This window comes from Herpailurus yagouaroundi, unplaced genomic scaffold (assembly GCF_014898765.1).
Source record: "Herpailurus yagouaroundi ecotype Mexico unplaced genomic scaffold, PumYag 162, whole genome shotgun sequence".
In the NCBI taxonomy this organism is placed as follows: Eukaryota; Metazoa; Chordata; class Mammalia; order Carnivora; family Felidae; genus Herpailurus; species Herpailurus yagouaroundi.
This window is the reverse complement of record NW_024412403.1, coordinates 73,433,816-73,451,350: the sequence shown is the minus strand read 5'-3', so window position 1 is coordinate 73,451,350 and position 17,535 is coordinate 73,433,816. Positions and strand designations below refer to the sequence as shown.

Sequence of the window (17,535 nt, the reverse complement as noted above, 5' to 3'; positions counted from 1 at the left end):
GTATATGTATATGTATATGTATATGTATATGTATATGTATATGTATAAACCTCCTGCATTCTAGATGCCTAGAAATCTGTTAGGAGGCGGGGGTGGGAGGCCAGTAAACTATCCCCTAAACTGAGAAGGCACTTTGAGACCAAAAAATGAAGCAGACCACTCCTTAGACTTTACACAGTTTTTTATTTGCATGGCTGTCGGGTGGTCAACAGTCTATGGCAGCTGCATGGCTATTCTCTGCAACATCTGGACCTTAGTTCACAGATTTTATAGAGCAATGGGACTTGCAGAAGGGCATTGTAGTGGGACACCTGGCTGCCTCAGTTGGAAGAGGATACAACTCTTGATCTCGAGGTTGTGAGTTCAAGCCTCACATTGGGTGTAGAGATTATTTAAATCAATAAACTTTTTAAAAAATGCTTAAAGAAAGAAGGGCATTGCAATGAGATCAGAGGAGGGTTCACATGCACCTAATTGACTACAAACTTTAATTAGATTTTGTGGTGCCACCTGTGCATCAGGGAGGGGAAAGACTATATTATCTCAATAGATTCGTGGGAGGCCAAAGCAAGCCTCATCCTGGCCTTGGCAGGCATTCCTAAGGTATGTGTCTTAATTTCCAAAGGATCCAGAACTCATGACACTGAGAGGTCCTCAAGTGAACATGAACAAGATGGTGGGCCAAAGGTGGAGGCAGTATTCTCAGCACTCTGACAAAATCTGAGATTAAAAAAAAATTATATGTGTAACATATAACATAATCTCATAAACATAATCTCAAAAACAAGAAGAAAAACTCTTTAGGTGAGAAAAAGAGGAAACAGTAGCAATTGGGCTTGAATCCATTATAGCCATGAGAACCCAAAAAGGTAGAAGAGATGAGTTTCAAAAGCCCTCAAGAAAAAAACTCCTAGGACCTAAACTGGACCTGAATTAAGTGTTACTTTCTTACAGTATGGTGAAGAAAACAAAGTAGTTTACAAAAGACTTCATTATTCTGTTGTTTCATTATTCTATTGCTGTTTAACAAACCACCCTGAAACTTAGTGGCTAAAAAATAGTTCATTATTTCTTATGAATTTCTGGGTTAACTGGAAGGTTCTTCCACTTTATATTGGTTGAGGTACTGGAAAAGGCTGGAAGATCCAAAATAGTCTCATTCACATGACTGGCAGTTGATGCTTGTTACTAGTTAGGAGTGCAGCTGGGGCTTTTGGCCAAGGGCCTCAATTCTCCTTCATTTGAATCTTTTCATATGCTATTTGAGCTTCCTCACATAATAGCTCCTGAGTTCTAAGCAGGTGCATTCTAAGACAATGGTAAATATTACACAGCATCATTTGTGCCATATTCTTTATAACAAAGCTCATCTAGGAACTGCCTAGGTTGAATGGAAGGAGAACTAGATGACACCTCTTGATGGTAGGATGGTTTAGTCATGTTGCAAAAGAGCATGGAGGATGGAGGATGGGAGGCATCTAGAGAAATGCAGTTTATCACAATCCCTATTTGACTTGCTCGGGTATTTTGCGCAGCCTCATGCCATCAGAAATGTTAGAGCAAGGCTTGAACCAAAATTAATCTGATTACAAGGACCATTCACCCTTCACCAGTGACCCTCTCTCTGTGGAAATTCTTCCTGGAGGGAGTAGGGAATAAATTGGAAGGAATAAGATAAAGTGCTTGGTCTATAAGATGTAAACAAGTATGCTTGGGTGGCTCAGTCAGTTGAGCATCCAACTTCAGCTCAGGTCATGATCTCACATTTCATGGGTTCGAGCCCTGTGTCAGGCTCTGTGCTGACGGCTCAGAGCCTGGAGCCTGCTTCAGATTCTGTGTCTACCTCTGTCTCTCTCTGTCCCTCCCCTGCTTGTTTGTTCTTTCTTCTTCTCCTTCTCCTTCTCCTTCTCCTTCTCCTTCTCCTTCTTCTCCTTCTCCTTCTTCTCCTTCTCCTCCTCCTCCTCCTCCTCCTCCTCCTCCTCCTCCTCCTTCTCCTTCTCCTTCTCCTTCTCCTCTCTCCCTCTCTCTCTCTCTCAAAAATAATAATAATAATATTTTAAAAAGATATAAACAAGGACTTGAATGGGACATCAAATTTAGACATGAAATACATAAGTGAAATTTGTGACAACACTAAAGTAACAGACGCAGAGGTGGGAACTTGCAAGATATATAAAGGAAAGAGTAATAAGTTTTTCAAATTTGATGGTATGTAATGCTCATGAAGAGGTGAGTTATGTATATTAGGAATGAAGCTAAATGATAGATTGGGGTCACTTCATACAGAGCCTTGTATTTGAGTTTCTGAAAGTTTTAGAGGGAGTATGTTACTAGACATGGGCTCCGAAAAGATCCATCTGTGTAAAACACATTAGAATGATTTGGGGAGTGGAGAATACTAATCCAAGAGATTGGGTAGATTACACTGGCAGTAATCCAGAAGAAATTAACAAAGGCTTGTACCAAGGTAGTAGAGATGACAATGAAGAGGTGATTGTTTTCAGAAAAATTGAAGTGAATGAGTAAGAATTAGTAGCTGATTAGATGTGTGGATCAAGGCAGTGAAAAGAGTTGGAGTTCCATAGTACTAAAAGCTGTACATACCCTTTCAGTATTTGAAGTTATAATATCATAAATGTCAACTCATTAATCACATTTGTACTCTTCCAATCTTTGAAATTTTTACCTAAAATCATTACAGTAAAGCCAAATTATTTGATTACTATCATATTTAACAGGTTTGCATTAATAAATCATGCAAAAATTATGTCTTGACATTTCCAATTTTATACTCTAAATTTCTGTGCTACTTCTTTTTCCTCATTAGGTTAATGGCACTGATGCAGATTATGAATATGAAGAAATCACACTTGAAAGGGTAAAAACTTAATTATCTTAAGTTTCTTATGCATAAATCTGTTGCTTTAAGGAATTCTTTAAATATACTGCTCTTTCATATAGAATTAAAAGGAAAAGATCTTTTAAAAACAGAACTGTGTAATATTAGTTTCTTTTATAAATTCACGTATTATTAAATTAGCCATGGTGTTTTTAGAACATGTTGCCTTTTTTTAATAACTTTTTTTTTAAAAAATAAGCTTTTTATTTAAAATAGTTTTAGATTTACAGAAAAGTTATACCAAGAGTTTCCATTTATCCAGGCCTCAGTTTTGCCTATTGTTAATGTCTTACATTACTAAAATACATTTGCTTCAAGTAATGAGTCATATTGATACATTATTATTAACTAAAGTCTATATTTGGATTTCCTTAGTTTTTATGTTTTTCTCATTCAGAATCCCTTCCAGAATACCACATTACATTTAGTTATCATGTCTGCTTTAGGCTCCTCTAGTCTAACAGTTTCTCGGATGTTTCTGTTTCTAAATTTTACATTTGTTTATTTTTCATATAAAACATTGTTGATTTTAAGTATTTAGCATCCTAGTAATGTGGTTATTGTTATCAGTTTTCTTTTTTAGCAAAAAGAAAAAATAGCCATAGTTCTAATGGACAAGATCCTATCGAAAGTTTATGAACTCTCCCAGTCAGAAAATAACTTAAGGTTATGAGTTAGATGTGTAAATTTTCTTGAAACATTTACTCCTTAGCAGTATCTGCAGTCAAGGGTTGCCTGGGTGGCTCAGTCGGTTAAGCGTCCAACTTAGTGGATGCGAGGTGATCTTGCAGTTTGTAAGTTTGAGCCTTGCATCGGGTTCTGTGCTGACAGCTCAGATCCTGGAACCTGCTTCGGATTCTGTGTCTCCCTCTCTCTCTGCCCCTTCCCTGTTTTGCGTTGTCTCTCTCACGCGCACACTTCCTCTCTTCTCTCCCTCTCACACACACAAAGATAAACATTAAGAAAAAGAAGATCTTCAGTTAATTGATGGCTATATTTTAGTAATACCACCTTGTCTGACCAGCATTTTGGGGAAATAAAGTGTTTTACAAAAGTAAATTTCCTAAGTAGCTGAGTGTCTGTATATTTCAAACTAAAATCCTAGATAATTAGATTTGCTTATTTCAAGCCAGAGTGAAAACACTCTGAGTGCAAATAGACCTAAAAGGGTCTTTTTACATGTGTACTAGATTACAGGTATCACTACCTGAATTTGGATTACCTGTTCAAGTAAGATGAATGAGTAACTCTCCAGTAAGCGTAGTATTAATGTAGTATACATATTTTAATATGGTATTTATTTGGTGTTTTTCCACCTTACTTGAGATATAATTGACATATAATTCTAACTTTTTTATCTTACTCATTTTCCATTCTTTCCCGTGCCTTTTAAATTTAGTTAGGACTGTACTTTGTTTTTTCACTCACTAAAACACTTGAGTACCAGGAATTGGAGAGGTGTTATTAAAAGATACAAACTTGCAACTAGAAGATGAATTAAGTTCTGGAGATCTCATGCACAGCATAGTCATTATAGTAAATAAGACTGTATTGCGTACTTAAAAATTGCTAAGAGACTAGACCGTAAATGTTCTTATTACAGAAAGAAATGACCGTTAAGTGGCATGACAGAGATGTTAGTTAAAGCAATGGTTATAATCATATTGCGGTATATAAATAAGTCAGATCAACACATTTTACACCTTAAATTTACACAATGTTATGTGTAAATTATAACTGTTTTTGAAAAAGCAAATTAAAAAAAAAGAACTTGATTACCTGGGTGACTTGGTAACCTCATACAACCTATTGATACTATTATTGATATTCTAGCAACTCTTTTTTTTTTTTTTTTAATTTTTTTTTTCAACGTTTATTTATTTTTGGGACAGAGAGAGACAGAGCATGAACGGGGGAGGGGCAGAGAGAGAGGGAGACACAGAATCAGAAACAGGCTCCAGGCTCTGAGCCATCAGCCCAGAGCCTGACGCGGGGCTCGAACTCACGGACCGCGAGATCGTGACCTGGCTGAAGTCGGACGCTTAACTGACTGCGCCACCCAGGCGCCCCGATATTCTAGCAACTCTTAAAGAGTTTACACTGAAAAAAATATTAAAACAGAATTGTAGGACACATAATAGAAGGTATGTTTAAGCTCTTCAATATTAACGGTTAAGTAATCAGTTCAGATATATCTGCGTGTTTGAGTTGCCTGAAAGCCAGAGTTAGAACATTAAAAACCAAAAACAAAAAACCATTTTTTAAATACCACTGCTTAGAACAATTGTCCTTTAAGACTTTTTGGTAGCAGTAGAAACTTTTCTTCAAAGAAATTATTCAGAAATATAGTATGTAAAACAAGTAAAAAACCCTGCTTTGGCAAAATTGACTTTGTTGTCAGGAAAGCTCACCCATTTGATTTCTCATGTTGGGCTTTCAGTATTAAAAAATATCTTTTGCTATTTGTGTGTCTTGGCTAAACATGTCAGGGATGGGGGAGTGGGACATGTCAAGGATGATGACTTAGCAGATACAGTTTGGTCATTTTAAAATAAGCTGATGGCAAGGTTAGCAGAAGAAAAACACCATTCCCTGCCCCATTTTTTTAAAGCTGAAATAATGTTAGTTTTACCTATCCAGGAATAATTGCAGCAGCAAGATCACATCAGTTTTTTACTCTTAGAGAAATTTGCCTTACCAAGCATGAGTGGAAACATTCTAAAAGAAAGAGACCTAATAACAATACCTCTGCAGAAGGGTGACTTATCCTAGTACAAATTGCCCGCACTTTTAAAGAAAGAACCATAGACTAGACTCCAAAAGTACTCAGTACCTACTTAGAAGTAATACCTTTGAATTCTTTTTTTTTTTTTAATGTTTATTTTTTGAGAGACAGAAACAGAGCATGAGCAGGTGAGGGGCAGAGAGAGGGAGACACAGAATCCGAAGCAGGCTCCAGGCTCTGAGCTGTCAGCACAGAGCCCGACACGGGCTCAAACCCACAAACCGTGAGATCATGACCTGAGCTGAAGTTGGATGTTTAACCGACTGAGCCACGTAGGTGCCCCTACCTTTGAATTCTTCGTAGAGACAAAGGAGTTTTACTTATATTTCTTAATTTAGAATCTTCATATTCTCTGCCTATATACTTTTATGTGTGTTCCTTGTGTCGGTACAGTTTCTAGGTCCTATAATGACAGGAACCTACCAATAAAGGTAATTCTTATTCAGGCTCAATTTTTTTTTTCCTTTATCCCCAGGGAAATTCAGGGCTTGGTTTCAGCATTGCAGGAGGTACGGACAACCCACACATTGGAGATGACTCAAGTATTTTCATTACCAAAATTATTGCAGGGGGAGCAGCTGCCCAAGATGGAAGATTACGGTATGTTTTGCATTTTATGTTGTAATGCTGAACATACTTTGTATATTTTTCTTAAAGCAAATTGAACAAGGCATGAATACAAATAAACACTATCATGATAACCAATATAAGGTAGATGCTCAAATAACAAATGAATGAGATGATTGTGCTCTAACCATTGTTTCCCTCTTCATTCAGGAATTTAGTTTCTCTGATATTATAACACTTTGAATAATAAATTTGATGGTTTTAAATGTGAACAAATTCATAGAAATTGTAGAATTCCTTTTGTATTTTTATTTTTTATTACTTTTTTAATGTTTGTTTATTTTTGAGAGGGAGGGAGACAGAGTGTAAGTGGGGGAGGGGCAGAGAAAGAGGGAGACAGAGTCTGAAGCAGGCTCCAGCCTCCGAGCCGTCAGCACAGAGCCCAACGCAGGGCTCGAAACCACACACCGTGAGATCATGACCTCAGCTGAAGTTAGACACTTAACCAGCTGAGCCATCGAGGCACCCCATTCCCTTCGTATTTTTAAATACATTCACAAACTGTTTTCCATTATTTTCTGGTGGGAAATATGTATATAAACTTAGTTAGGATACAAGAGATGATATATACCTGAGTTTGTATCCCATACCACAAAAAGTAAAGATTATGCAAGTTTTAAGTATCTTAATATGTTTTCTTAATTGAATGAATGAAAGTAATATTGGGTAATATAGGGTGCTTGTTTGAATTTGTTTAAATTTAGCGTTCCATTGTAGAAGATATCTTTAGCATATTTTGTTATTTCCTTAGGCCATAGATTATGGCACTTTTCGTATTCCCTTGTTTGTTGGTTTTTATTTATATGGTGACAGTCTGAAGTTTTAGGACTAAGGATTTTATATGATCTGTTAAAAACATGTTTTTGGGGGTGCTTTGGTGACTCAGTTGAGTGTGTGACTTTTGATTTAGGCTCAAGTCATAATCCCAGGGTTGTGAGATGGAGCCCCAGGCTCGATACATGGAGCTTGCTTAAAATTCGTTCCTGTGTGTGTATGTGCACATACGTGCTCCCTTTCTGTCTCTTTCTTTCTCTCAAGAAAAAAAACAAAAAACAAACAAAGAATCCATTTAAGGCTGTTGGTACCTTATGCACCTCTTGTTTCTTAACTTCTCACTGGATACAACAGGTGATGTATTAATGAAATTAGTTAGATATAAAATTAATAATTTGACCATTCATGTAAACATAAACATTTATTTCCCAATTCTGTTATTGGTCTTTTGTTTGTGCTTTTATGAAAATTAATATGTCCCATTTGTTTCACTAAAGAACATCCCTTTAATACTAACTCTAACCTGTCACTGTCTTTGCATACAAAATTTCTTTACTCTGAAGAAAGCTAATTACATAGATTATCAGAATCAATTTTAGTATTTCAGTTGTGTTTTGTTCTCCTTCTCTGCCCAATTTCAGATGATTTTTTCCCCTAATGGAATGCTATACAATTTAAACTGAGACCAGAGCTGGGGGGAAAAGTTAGAATTAGAAACAAATCAAACTTTAAAGAAATATATTACTGTGTCAAATTAAAATAAATTATTTATATGAGAAGCCTTTTAATTAAATGGTATAGTCTTTAGCTTCACAATAAATTTCAAGAAATAACTTTTTTTTTAAATGCAGTGTCTAGGTTGACAAAGCAATCAAAAATTATTTTTTGATAAATCAGGGAATTGATCTCAGTTTTGCCACCACCATCTTTTTGATCTTAAACTATTCAGTCTGAACCTCAGTTTTCTTTTGAGTCACAGCTGTCTCAGTCATTTTCTAGGTGACCTTGGAAAAATTATTTAAACTCTTTGTGCCTCAGTTTCTCCGTCTGTGAAGTGGAGATACAAATATGTATCTACCTTACAGGTTGTAGTAAGGGTTAAAACACTACAAGTACCTGGCACCAGCTTAGTTCTAAATAAATATTTGGCTGTTTTTGTAAAGTATCTTAATTTTTACACTTAATAAGCATACAAGAACCACACAGATTGCAGCTGTCATTATAATATTTTTGTATGGTAATCTCTTATTTGCACTGTTTCTTTTGTTGGCCCTTGGAAAGTATTTATGTGAGTGTTTGATACAGTGGAATCTAACATGCAGTTTATTCGTATATTTTTTTCTCTAGTAAATAATTCTCTTTACCTTAAAAATTAAAATAACAAAAATTATTGAAGTTAAAATTTGATATTTTAATATTATTTATCTTTAATATTTTGGGTTTTTTCTCAGGGTCAATGACTGTATATTGCGAGTGAATGAAGTAGATGTTCGTGATGTGACACATAGCAAAGCAGTTGAAGCATTGAAAGAAGCAGGGTGTATTGTACGCTTGTACGTGAAACGACGGAAACCAGTATCAGAAAAAATAATGGAAATAAAGCTCATTAAAGGTCCTAAAGGTATGAAATAACCAAACGTAGATTATTAAGTAAGAAATCTCTGAGATAAAAGTAACTAAGAAGTTATTTGTGACACCCATTCTAAGATTAACAGAACTGGTAATCTACAGAATGTGTGTGAATTTGTAGAATTTCTGTATTATTTCTGCTGATTTTTGTCTTAAGTAGAATTCTACTTAAACACTTGGAAGTCCTGTATAGTGTTGGTATTAACTTGTAATCTTCAGTCTACAAAGTATATTAAATGCAGATACACAGGCTAAATTAAAAGAAGAAACTATATATCATTAGCTGTTTTATCTGCAATGAGGACGGTTATATGTGATTTCTGAGTTTTGAAAACATTGATGGGATTGAGGAAAAATGAAATATGGATTCTAATTTGTAGCTTTGTGGAAGAAGTGGTATTCCAAAAAATGAAAAAAGGAATAGAAAGCTACAAATTTGTCTGGTATTAAGGCTATGGATGGGATTTATGAATTACAGAAATTCTTTATCTAAAATTAATTCATAGAATATTGGAAAAATAACAAAATTATCCACATTTCTGAAGCTTATTCGTTCTGCCCACCACAATTTTATTATTTTTCTTAATTGTTTTAATCTTGTGAAGGTATTAAAAATGTTAGAAGCACAATCATGATGGGAACAAAAGGAAATAATTTTGTAGTGCCTTTTTGAACTAACAAACAAATGCATTTACGAAAAGATTTTAAGAAGTAACAGGAGTGGGTGGACTAAAAAACTTATTTATAACTATAGGAACACCTATATATATATAATTGTCCCCTGACTACAAAGCAAATACGTAGGATTTTAAAAGTACACAAGTAGATTCTTTTATGTTTAAAAAAAAAAAAGAAAAATTAGTGTGATGAGATTATCCTCATCTAGTTTTCAGCCATTTCTTTCTGGACTTAAATTCACATTAAATGATGAAATTTCAAAACTAGTATTTTTCAAACAGGTCTTGGGTTCAGCATTGCTGGAGGTGTTGGAAATCAACATATTCCTGGGGATAATAGCATCTATGTAACCAAAATCATTGAAGGAGGTGCAGCACATAAAGATGGTAAACTTCAGATTGGAGATAAACTTTTAGCAGTGAGTATAAGAAATATGTTATTTTAAAAATAATTTTGATGTCAATAAGATAAAAACAGAAGGAGACGCCCCATAAGAGACTCTTAAATACAGAGAACAAACTGAGGGTTGCTTGTGGGGTGTTGGGTGGGGGGATGGGCTAAATGTGTGATGGGCATTAATTAAGGAGGACACTTGCTGGGATGAGCACTGGGTATCATATGTTAAGTGGTGAATCACTAAACTCTATGCCTGAAATCATTATTACATTATATGTTAACTAGCTTGGATTTAAATTTTTAAAAATAATAATCATTTTGATGTCTTTTTTTGGGAGGGGGTGGGGGCAGATCAGAATTTCTACTTGCCAAAATGTTTAAACAAATTTTTACTCTCATTTTTTCACTCATATTTAAATGAGTGAATACTGATCTTGCTTTAATCAAAACCTGAAAAATGATTCTTGGTATTATCCTTATTTACCATTTCATTTTTCTCTACCAGCTTCCTTCTCTTTTTCTTTTATTATTTTTTTTCTCATTTCCTTCTCTTTTTTTGTTAAAGGGTTAAGGACTTGAATGCACAGAATTTCTTAAACACAGTGTCATCCCTCATGTGTGACTTTCCTTTTTCCTTTTTATTTTAACTTATTTTATTTATAGTATAATGAAAACTGCTAAAGTCATTACCCAGCCCAAAACTACAATACCAACAATTTGTGTGTCTCATTCCTTTGCTTTTTAAAAATTGTTTAATCGTATACATATGCCTAAATATTTTAATACTAATTTGTTCTGAAAAAAATTTTAAGGCTATTGTGCTGTATGCAGTCTTTTAATACTTTTTTTACTCACTATTGGTTTACTGAGACTTATCCATATTATTGCCTGGAGATAAAATTTGTTAATTTCACCTCTATATAATACTGTTTTCTGGGACTATGCTACAGTTTATTTCTCTGATCTTCTTCAATAAATGTCCCATGTTCCCTAGAAAAACAAAACCTGAAGAAAAGCTGCGTGCTTAGGTTTTGGGGAGAGGCGTAATCAAAGCTAGAGTGAATCAAAATAAGGTGAGGCAGGGAATGAGGGAAAGTCAATACAAGACACTATGTTTCTGAGCTGTCCATAAATTCGTAAGAAAATGTAGCTAATTGCTTATCATGCAGGACAGTCTTTCAGGCAGGTGTTGTGGGACTATTAAACCTTAGATCCAGCCATCCAGGGAAAAGAAAGGATTTATCTCCTGTCTCTTGTTAGGTACAGTCTACCCCATGGGTGGTAACTATCCCAAATTTCTGGACTGTTACTCACCTCCTGTGGGCAAGTGCTTGGGAAGCCAGCTCCCATACTCTCCATAGCGTAGTACTTCCTCTGAACCCAGAAGGGGTGGAAAAAACCAGAGCCTCAGTGATCTAGACAGATCGGACACAGGCTTTTGACATGTTACAGCTCTCTATGAACACATCAGCCATGCCCATACCTAAGTCCAAGTGCAGCCCTTACTCTAGAAGAGATTGAAAGAGCTGGTAATGGCAGGAGATGAGGTGAGAATAGCAGTAACCAGGACTCTCCAGTAAGCACATGGCCAAGGCCTAGTGGGCAAGTAGGCTCAGGCGAATCTGAAAAAGACACATAAACTAGGTCTGGTATAGTGGTGAGTTAGGTTATTTCCTTTTTTTTTTTTTTTTTGTATTATGGATAATTCTCCTAGGGAAAGCTGCTGTGTGTTCTGGTGAACATGTACATATAAGAGTTTTCACTTAACTGTTTACCTAAGCATGGAATTTAATGGTCATGGGATATCATCTTAGTAACACTATAGCAAAAACATTGTTTTCCAAAGTGGTTATAAAAATATACACTTCTGGGACACCTAGCTGGCTCAGTTGGTAGAGTATGCACCTCTTGATCGTGGGGTTGTGAGTTCAAGCCCCATGTTGGGTATAGAGATTACTTAAATAAATGAATCTTTTTGAAAAAGTTTAATATTCCTAAGCAATATATAAATGATTCTTTTGCTGTACATGCTGTCCTGTACTGCTTATTGCTGCAGCAAAGAGATAGACTGATTGTTTTCAAGTTTGTTTTTGTTTTTTTTGTTTTTTTTTGTTGTTTTTGTTGTTGTTGTTGTTTTTGAAGTTTATAATGGGGAAGAGGAAAGAGCTCACTTTGAACTACTCTTCTGCACACACACACACCAGTTCAAAACAGCCTGCTTTCTCCACTGAGTTTCTCATTTATGCTTTTTAATTTCTTAAGTATTGTGTTTTCCTTTATGGTTTTTCCAGAATCAGTTTTGGTGATTGAGAAGGCAGCAATTTATGTTGACTTAGCATTTAGCCAGGTTTTGGTTGTCATAATTCCACTAAATTATCAAATTCTTAGTTCTCATTTTAATTGACATTAGACACACCTTCCTCCTTCTTCAGACACTTTTTCCATTGTGCTTAACAGTTACCCTCTTTCATGGTATTCCTCTTATCTCACTGGTCACTCCTCCTCATTCTCCCTTTTGGTGCATCTTCTCCCTAAACGTCGAAGTGTCCTTGTACATTTTTTCTTCCTATTGATAGGTGGTCAAATAACTTACTGAGTCTCATTGCACATGGTAGGGATAAGTATTGTTTTCTGAGCTTCAGTTTTCTTTTTATACACATGCACTTAAATTTTGTGCTTGGCTGAAATAAAAAAAAATTTTTTAACAGTGGTTCTTGGCTAAACAGTTCAAAAGCTCTAAGAGATGTCATCTAGTCTCTTTGTATGTCTCAAGAGTCATCTCAAATTTAATGTATCTAAGAATGAACTTCTGAGTTTCATCCTATACACCACCCTCCACCCCTAAATCCTGTTCTTGCACATTCTTCACATCTCTTGAAATAGGAACTTTATCCTTCTATTTGCCCAGGTCTAAAACTTCAGGATCATTCTCCTTTCATACTCCATCTTGAATCCCTTAGCAAATCTTGTCAGCTCTTTTATCAGTTATCTAATGTTGCTTAGGAAACACAAAAATTAGTGGCTAAAATAACAACAATAATCATTTATTTGCTTACACTTCTATAATTTGAGAAGGGTTTAGCCAGGACAGTCTGTCTCTGTTCCACATAATGTCTCCTGTCAACTAGGGCCAGGAATGCACTTCGAAGTTCACTCACATATGGCAGACAAGTTGGTGTTGGCTGTCATCTGGGAGCTCATCTGGGACTATTAGCCAGTGGCCTCTCCACATGGCTAAATTGGGCTTCTCACAGGATAGTGATCAGGTTCCAAGACGGATGTACCAAAAAGACAAACTCCGGTGTATGGCATTCATCAGTCCTCTCTTGGCATCTCAACTATTAATGTCTCATTGACTAAAGCTAGTTACATGGCCAAGCAAGGTTCACTGTAGGAAGGGATTTTACAAGGGTGTGAATACCAAGATATGTGGCTCATTGCAGGCCACCAAAAGAACAGTATACCATAGCTGTATATTTCAAAATGCAGGCAATCTTTCTTCACTGTACATGGTAGTGTGGGACTATAAAAATGACCATGTGGCTGAAACCCTGCAAAGCCATATTAATAATCTGTGGCAAAAGTTAATGATATGTGATCTTTAAAAATTTTTCTTAAAACATTAAGAACTGTCCTATCAATTATACAGGTACAAATTAGGGAAATGAAAAATATATGAAAATGAGTATTTGTTTAGTACATTATAATTTTAAGACATTGGAAACAGTGTTTTTCTTTGCAAAAACAAAAAACAAAAACAAAAAAACACAAAATTACCAAAAAGAAGAGCAGTCTAAACCTAAAGCTAGTGGAAGGAAGGAAAAAATAAAGATTAGAGCTGGAGTCAATGAAATAGGGAATAGGAAAACCAGAGAGAAGATAAAACCAAAACTCAGTTGTTTGGAAAGGTGAACAAAATTGACAAACCTTAGACTGATCAAGAAGAAGATCAGTCTTTCAAAAAAAGAAGACTCAAATTTCCAAGAGTAGGAATAAAAGAGGGGACTTGAGGAAATACTTTTATTTCTAAACATTTGTATGCCAACATATTAAATACCTTAGATGAAATGGACAAATGTATAGAAAGACACAATTACCACTTTTAGTCAGACTGTACTGAAGAGTCTAACCAGGGAAATAAAAAGACATTCAGATTGGGAAGGAGAAAGTAAAACTATATTTGTAGATTACCTATGTAGAAAATCTTGGGGCACCTGCATGGCTCAGTTGGTTAAGGGTCCAACTTAGGCTCAGGTCATGATCTCACGATTTGTGAGTTTGAGCGCCACATGGGCTCTCTGCCCCTCCACCACTCATGCATACTCTGTGTCTCTCAAAAATAAATAAACATTAAAAAAATTGTAAGGAACCTACTGATAGAACTAATAAGTTTAGCAAGGTTGCAGGATATACCTCACTACTTAAAAATCAATTCTGTTTCCTAAAAATCAGTTGTTTGGAATGCCTGGGTGGCTCAGTTCGTTAAGCGTCTGACTTTGGCTCAAGTCATGATCTCTCAGTTTATGGGTTCAAGCCCCCTGTCGGGCTCTGTACTGACAGCTCAGAGCCTGGATCCAGCTTCAGATTCTGTCTGTCTGTCTGTCTGTCTGTCTGTCTCTGCCCTTCCTCCACTTGCACGCTGTCTCTCTCTCAAAAGTAAACAAACATTAAAAAAAATTAAATCAGTTCTGTTTCTATAACAGAAGATAGATGAATGCTTAATAAATAAATGAAAAAAATCAACTTGACTATTAAACAGTGGAAGTGAAAATTTAAATAATGATGTAAAAATTGATGTTTTTATTTAGTTTTGAGAGAGAGAGACAGAATCCAAAGCAGGCTCCAGGCTCCAAGCTGTCAGTACAGAGCCCGACGCAGGGCTCAAACTCAAGTACCATGAGATCATGGCCTGAGCTGAAGTCAGACACTCAACCAGCTGAGCCACCCAGGCACGCCAAAACATGCTTTTTTATAAATTGATACTGTTTAATGTTGGCAAAGGCCTGAGTAGATGGGCATGACATTTTCATATTCTGTGGTAGTGGTATAAATTTACTAAATCCATTTATTTAGAACAGTTTAAAATATCTGTTAATACTGGGATGGCTTAATAAATTATGATACAACCAACAATGGTATAATGTGCAGCATTTTTTTTAAATGAGGCAATTCTGTGTGTCCTAACATGGAAAGATCTCTAAGATACCTTATATTAAAAATCCAGTTGCAGAATAAAAACTTTAATATAGTCTCATTTTCTTTAAAAAAAAAAAAATCTTGGGGCGCCTGGGTGGCGCAGTCGGTTAAGCGTCCGACTTCAGCCAGGTCACGATCTCGCGGTCCGGGAGTTCGAGCCCCGCGTCAGGCTCTGGGCTGATGGCTCAGAGCCTGGAGCCTGTTTCCGATTCTGTGTCTCCCTCTCTCTCTGCCCCTCCCCCGTTCATGCTCTGTCTCTCTCTGTCCCAAAAAAATAAACGTTGAAAAAAAAAAATTTTTTTTTAAATAAAAGTAAAAAAAAAAAATAAAAAAAAATAAAAAAAATCTAAAATATACCCCCATATGTCCACAAATACCTAACAGTAAAAAGTAGATTAGGTTCGGGGATTGGGAGGAACAGGGGCTGGAAATAAGATTGGCTATTCCATTAACATACATAAACAATTTCCTGATATGATAGACAAAAATATATAGGTTTTCTTTTCACAGACCTTTATATTCCTTAAATCACTCTTGCTTTGTATTTTGGTATAATTATTTATAACCAAAATGCAGAAAGCAAGTGAAAATGTCCTAAAACAAATATCTTTTGGGATTTTCTTTTAGGTGAATAGTGTGTGTTTAGAAGAAGTTACTCATGAAGAAGCAGTAACTGCCTTAAAGAACACATCTGATTTTGTCTATTTGAAAGTGGCAAAACCCACAAGTATGTATATGAATGATGGCTATGCACCACCTGATATCACCAACTGTAAGTCTGCTTAAATCTATCTTATTTCCCTATGTTTAAATATTTTAAAGGAACTATATTAAGCATTTAACCTAACAGTCTGTAAAAAATCAATTTTAGGGGTTCCTGGGTGGCTCAGTTGCTTAAGCATCTGACTCTTGATTTCAGCTCAGGTCGTGATCTCATGGTTCATGAGATTAAGCCTACTGTTGGGCTCTGCACTCTGAGCGTAGAGCCCACTTGAGATTCTCTCTCTCTCTCTCTCTCTCTCTCTCTCTCTCTCTCTCTCTGCCCTTCCCTCGCTTATGGATGCATTCTCTCTCAAAATAAAAATAAACATTTTAAAAAATCATTTTTAAATCAGAATCTTGATAGTAAGAAGGGAGGCAGCCGTTTTCAAAGTTATATGTAAATAATAGTCAACAAAGGTATTGCACATTCTTTTTTTCTAATAGTTGTGGGATATAGCAGAGAAACATACTTTAACAAGCAGTTCTTTTAACAACCAGGGTAATTCTGATGCTTCTGGTGGACTAACTCATGGACTACACTTTGAGAAATACTAATTTTAAATATTTCTAAACTTGGGCTATTCAGGGCACCTGGGTCACTCAGTCAGTTAAGTGTCTGACTCTTGATTTTGGCTCAGGTCGTGAGCTCATGGTTTATGAGATCAAGCCCTGTGACAGGCTACGCACTGACATCAAGGAGATTGCTTGGGATTCTCTCTCTCCCTCTCTCTTTGCCCCTCTGCTTGTACTGTCTCTCTCTCTCTTTATCTCTCAAAATAAATAAATTTTAAAACTTGGGCTTTTCTATATTCTCAATTATATGAGCACAGATACTCTTTCTGTACAAGTTCCTCGTATATTACCTAACTATATTTGTATATAGTACAGTTGTGTTGCCTAGAAATGAATTGTTATGATAGTACTAATAAAATTTTAAGTTTCCTGTTTGATTTTCAGTTTTTTTAATGTAAAAGCTAAGGTAAGACTTAAGTAACGTGTTTGTGTTTCTTGAAAAATGAAAGTTTTATTTCTTTGGTGCATTAGTTGATATCCAAAGCACTCATGTAGTAAAGATCTTAAATGTACTCTCTGCAGTCTGCTTTTCCAAATTTTCCTCATTTAAATTGTAGAATTTTAGAGATATTTGTGGTTTTATAAGTGGCAATGTCTTCAGTTTTAGAACTCTCAAAGGCCATTACTGTCACTAATCATTATAAATTTAATGTAAATTATACTTTGAAATGAATGTACTGTCTTCCAATGATACATCTTCATTATCTGCCCATTGATTTATTAATTACTCAGGTATAACTGAACTTCTTGAAAAAATTTTTTTCAATGTTTATTTTTGAGAGGCCGAGGGCAAGTAGGGGAGGGGTAGAGAGAAAGGAAGACACAGAATCCGAAGCAGGCTCCAGGCTCTGAGCTGTCAGCACAGAGCCCGAAATGGGGCTAGAACTCATGAACCGTGAGATCATGACCGGAGCCAAAGTCAGACGCTTAACCAACTGAGCCATCCAGGATCCCCAAATATAACTGAACTTTTTAAAATAGTATTCAGTCTCTTTCATGGACAGGAATGATGTCTGTTGTTGTTTTGTTTTTTTTTTTCAATACTTCATTTGTGTCAGAACAGAACTTTATTACTTATTAAAAATTCTTACAGTTGGTATCACACACAAACTTTATATAAAGGCTTTATGTATTTTTATTTGTAATTAGAGATGCAAATTCACTAATAAGGTATTTTATGCACCAATGTAAGTATCAGTCTTATTTATTTATTATG

General features: G+C 35.7%; 1 protein-coding gene across 29 annotated transcripts in view; it reads left to right on the top strand.

Annotated features, from left to right (window-relative positions):
- DLG1 (discs large MAGUK scaffold protein 1) overlaps window positions 1-17,535 on the top strand; it is a 275,437-nt gene that overhangs the window by 170,247 nt on the left and 87,655 nt on the right. For all 29 annotated transcript variants that reach the window (XM_040484886.1, XM_040484885.1, XM_040484907.1 and 26 more), the window contains 5 exons: window positions 2,828-2,878; window positions 6,160-6,284; window positions 8,537-8,706; window positions 9,674-9,810; window positions 15,612-15,756. In XM_040484886.1, coding sequence (XP_040340820.1) covers window positions 2,828-2,878; window positions 6,160-6,284; window positions 8,537-8,706; window positions 9,674-9,810; window positions 15,612-15,756 — 628 coding nt within the window. The remainder of the gene's footprint in view (window positions 1-2,827; window positions 2,879-6,159; window positions 6,285-8,536; window positions 8,707-9,673; window positions 9,811-15,611; window positions 15,757-17,535) is intronic.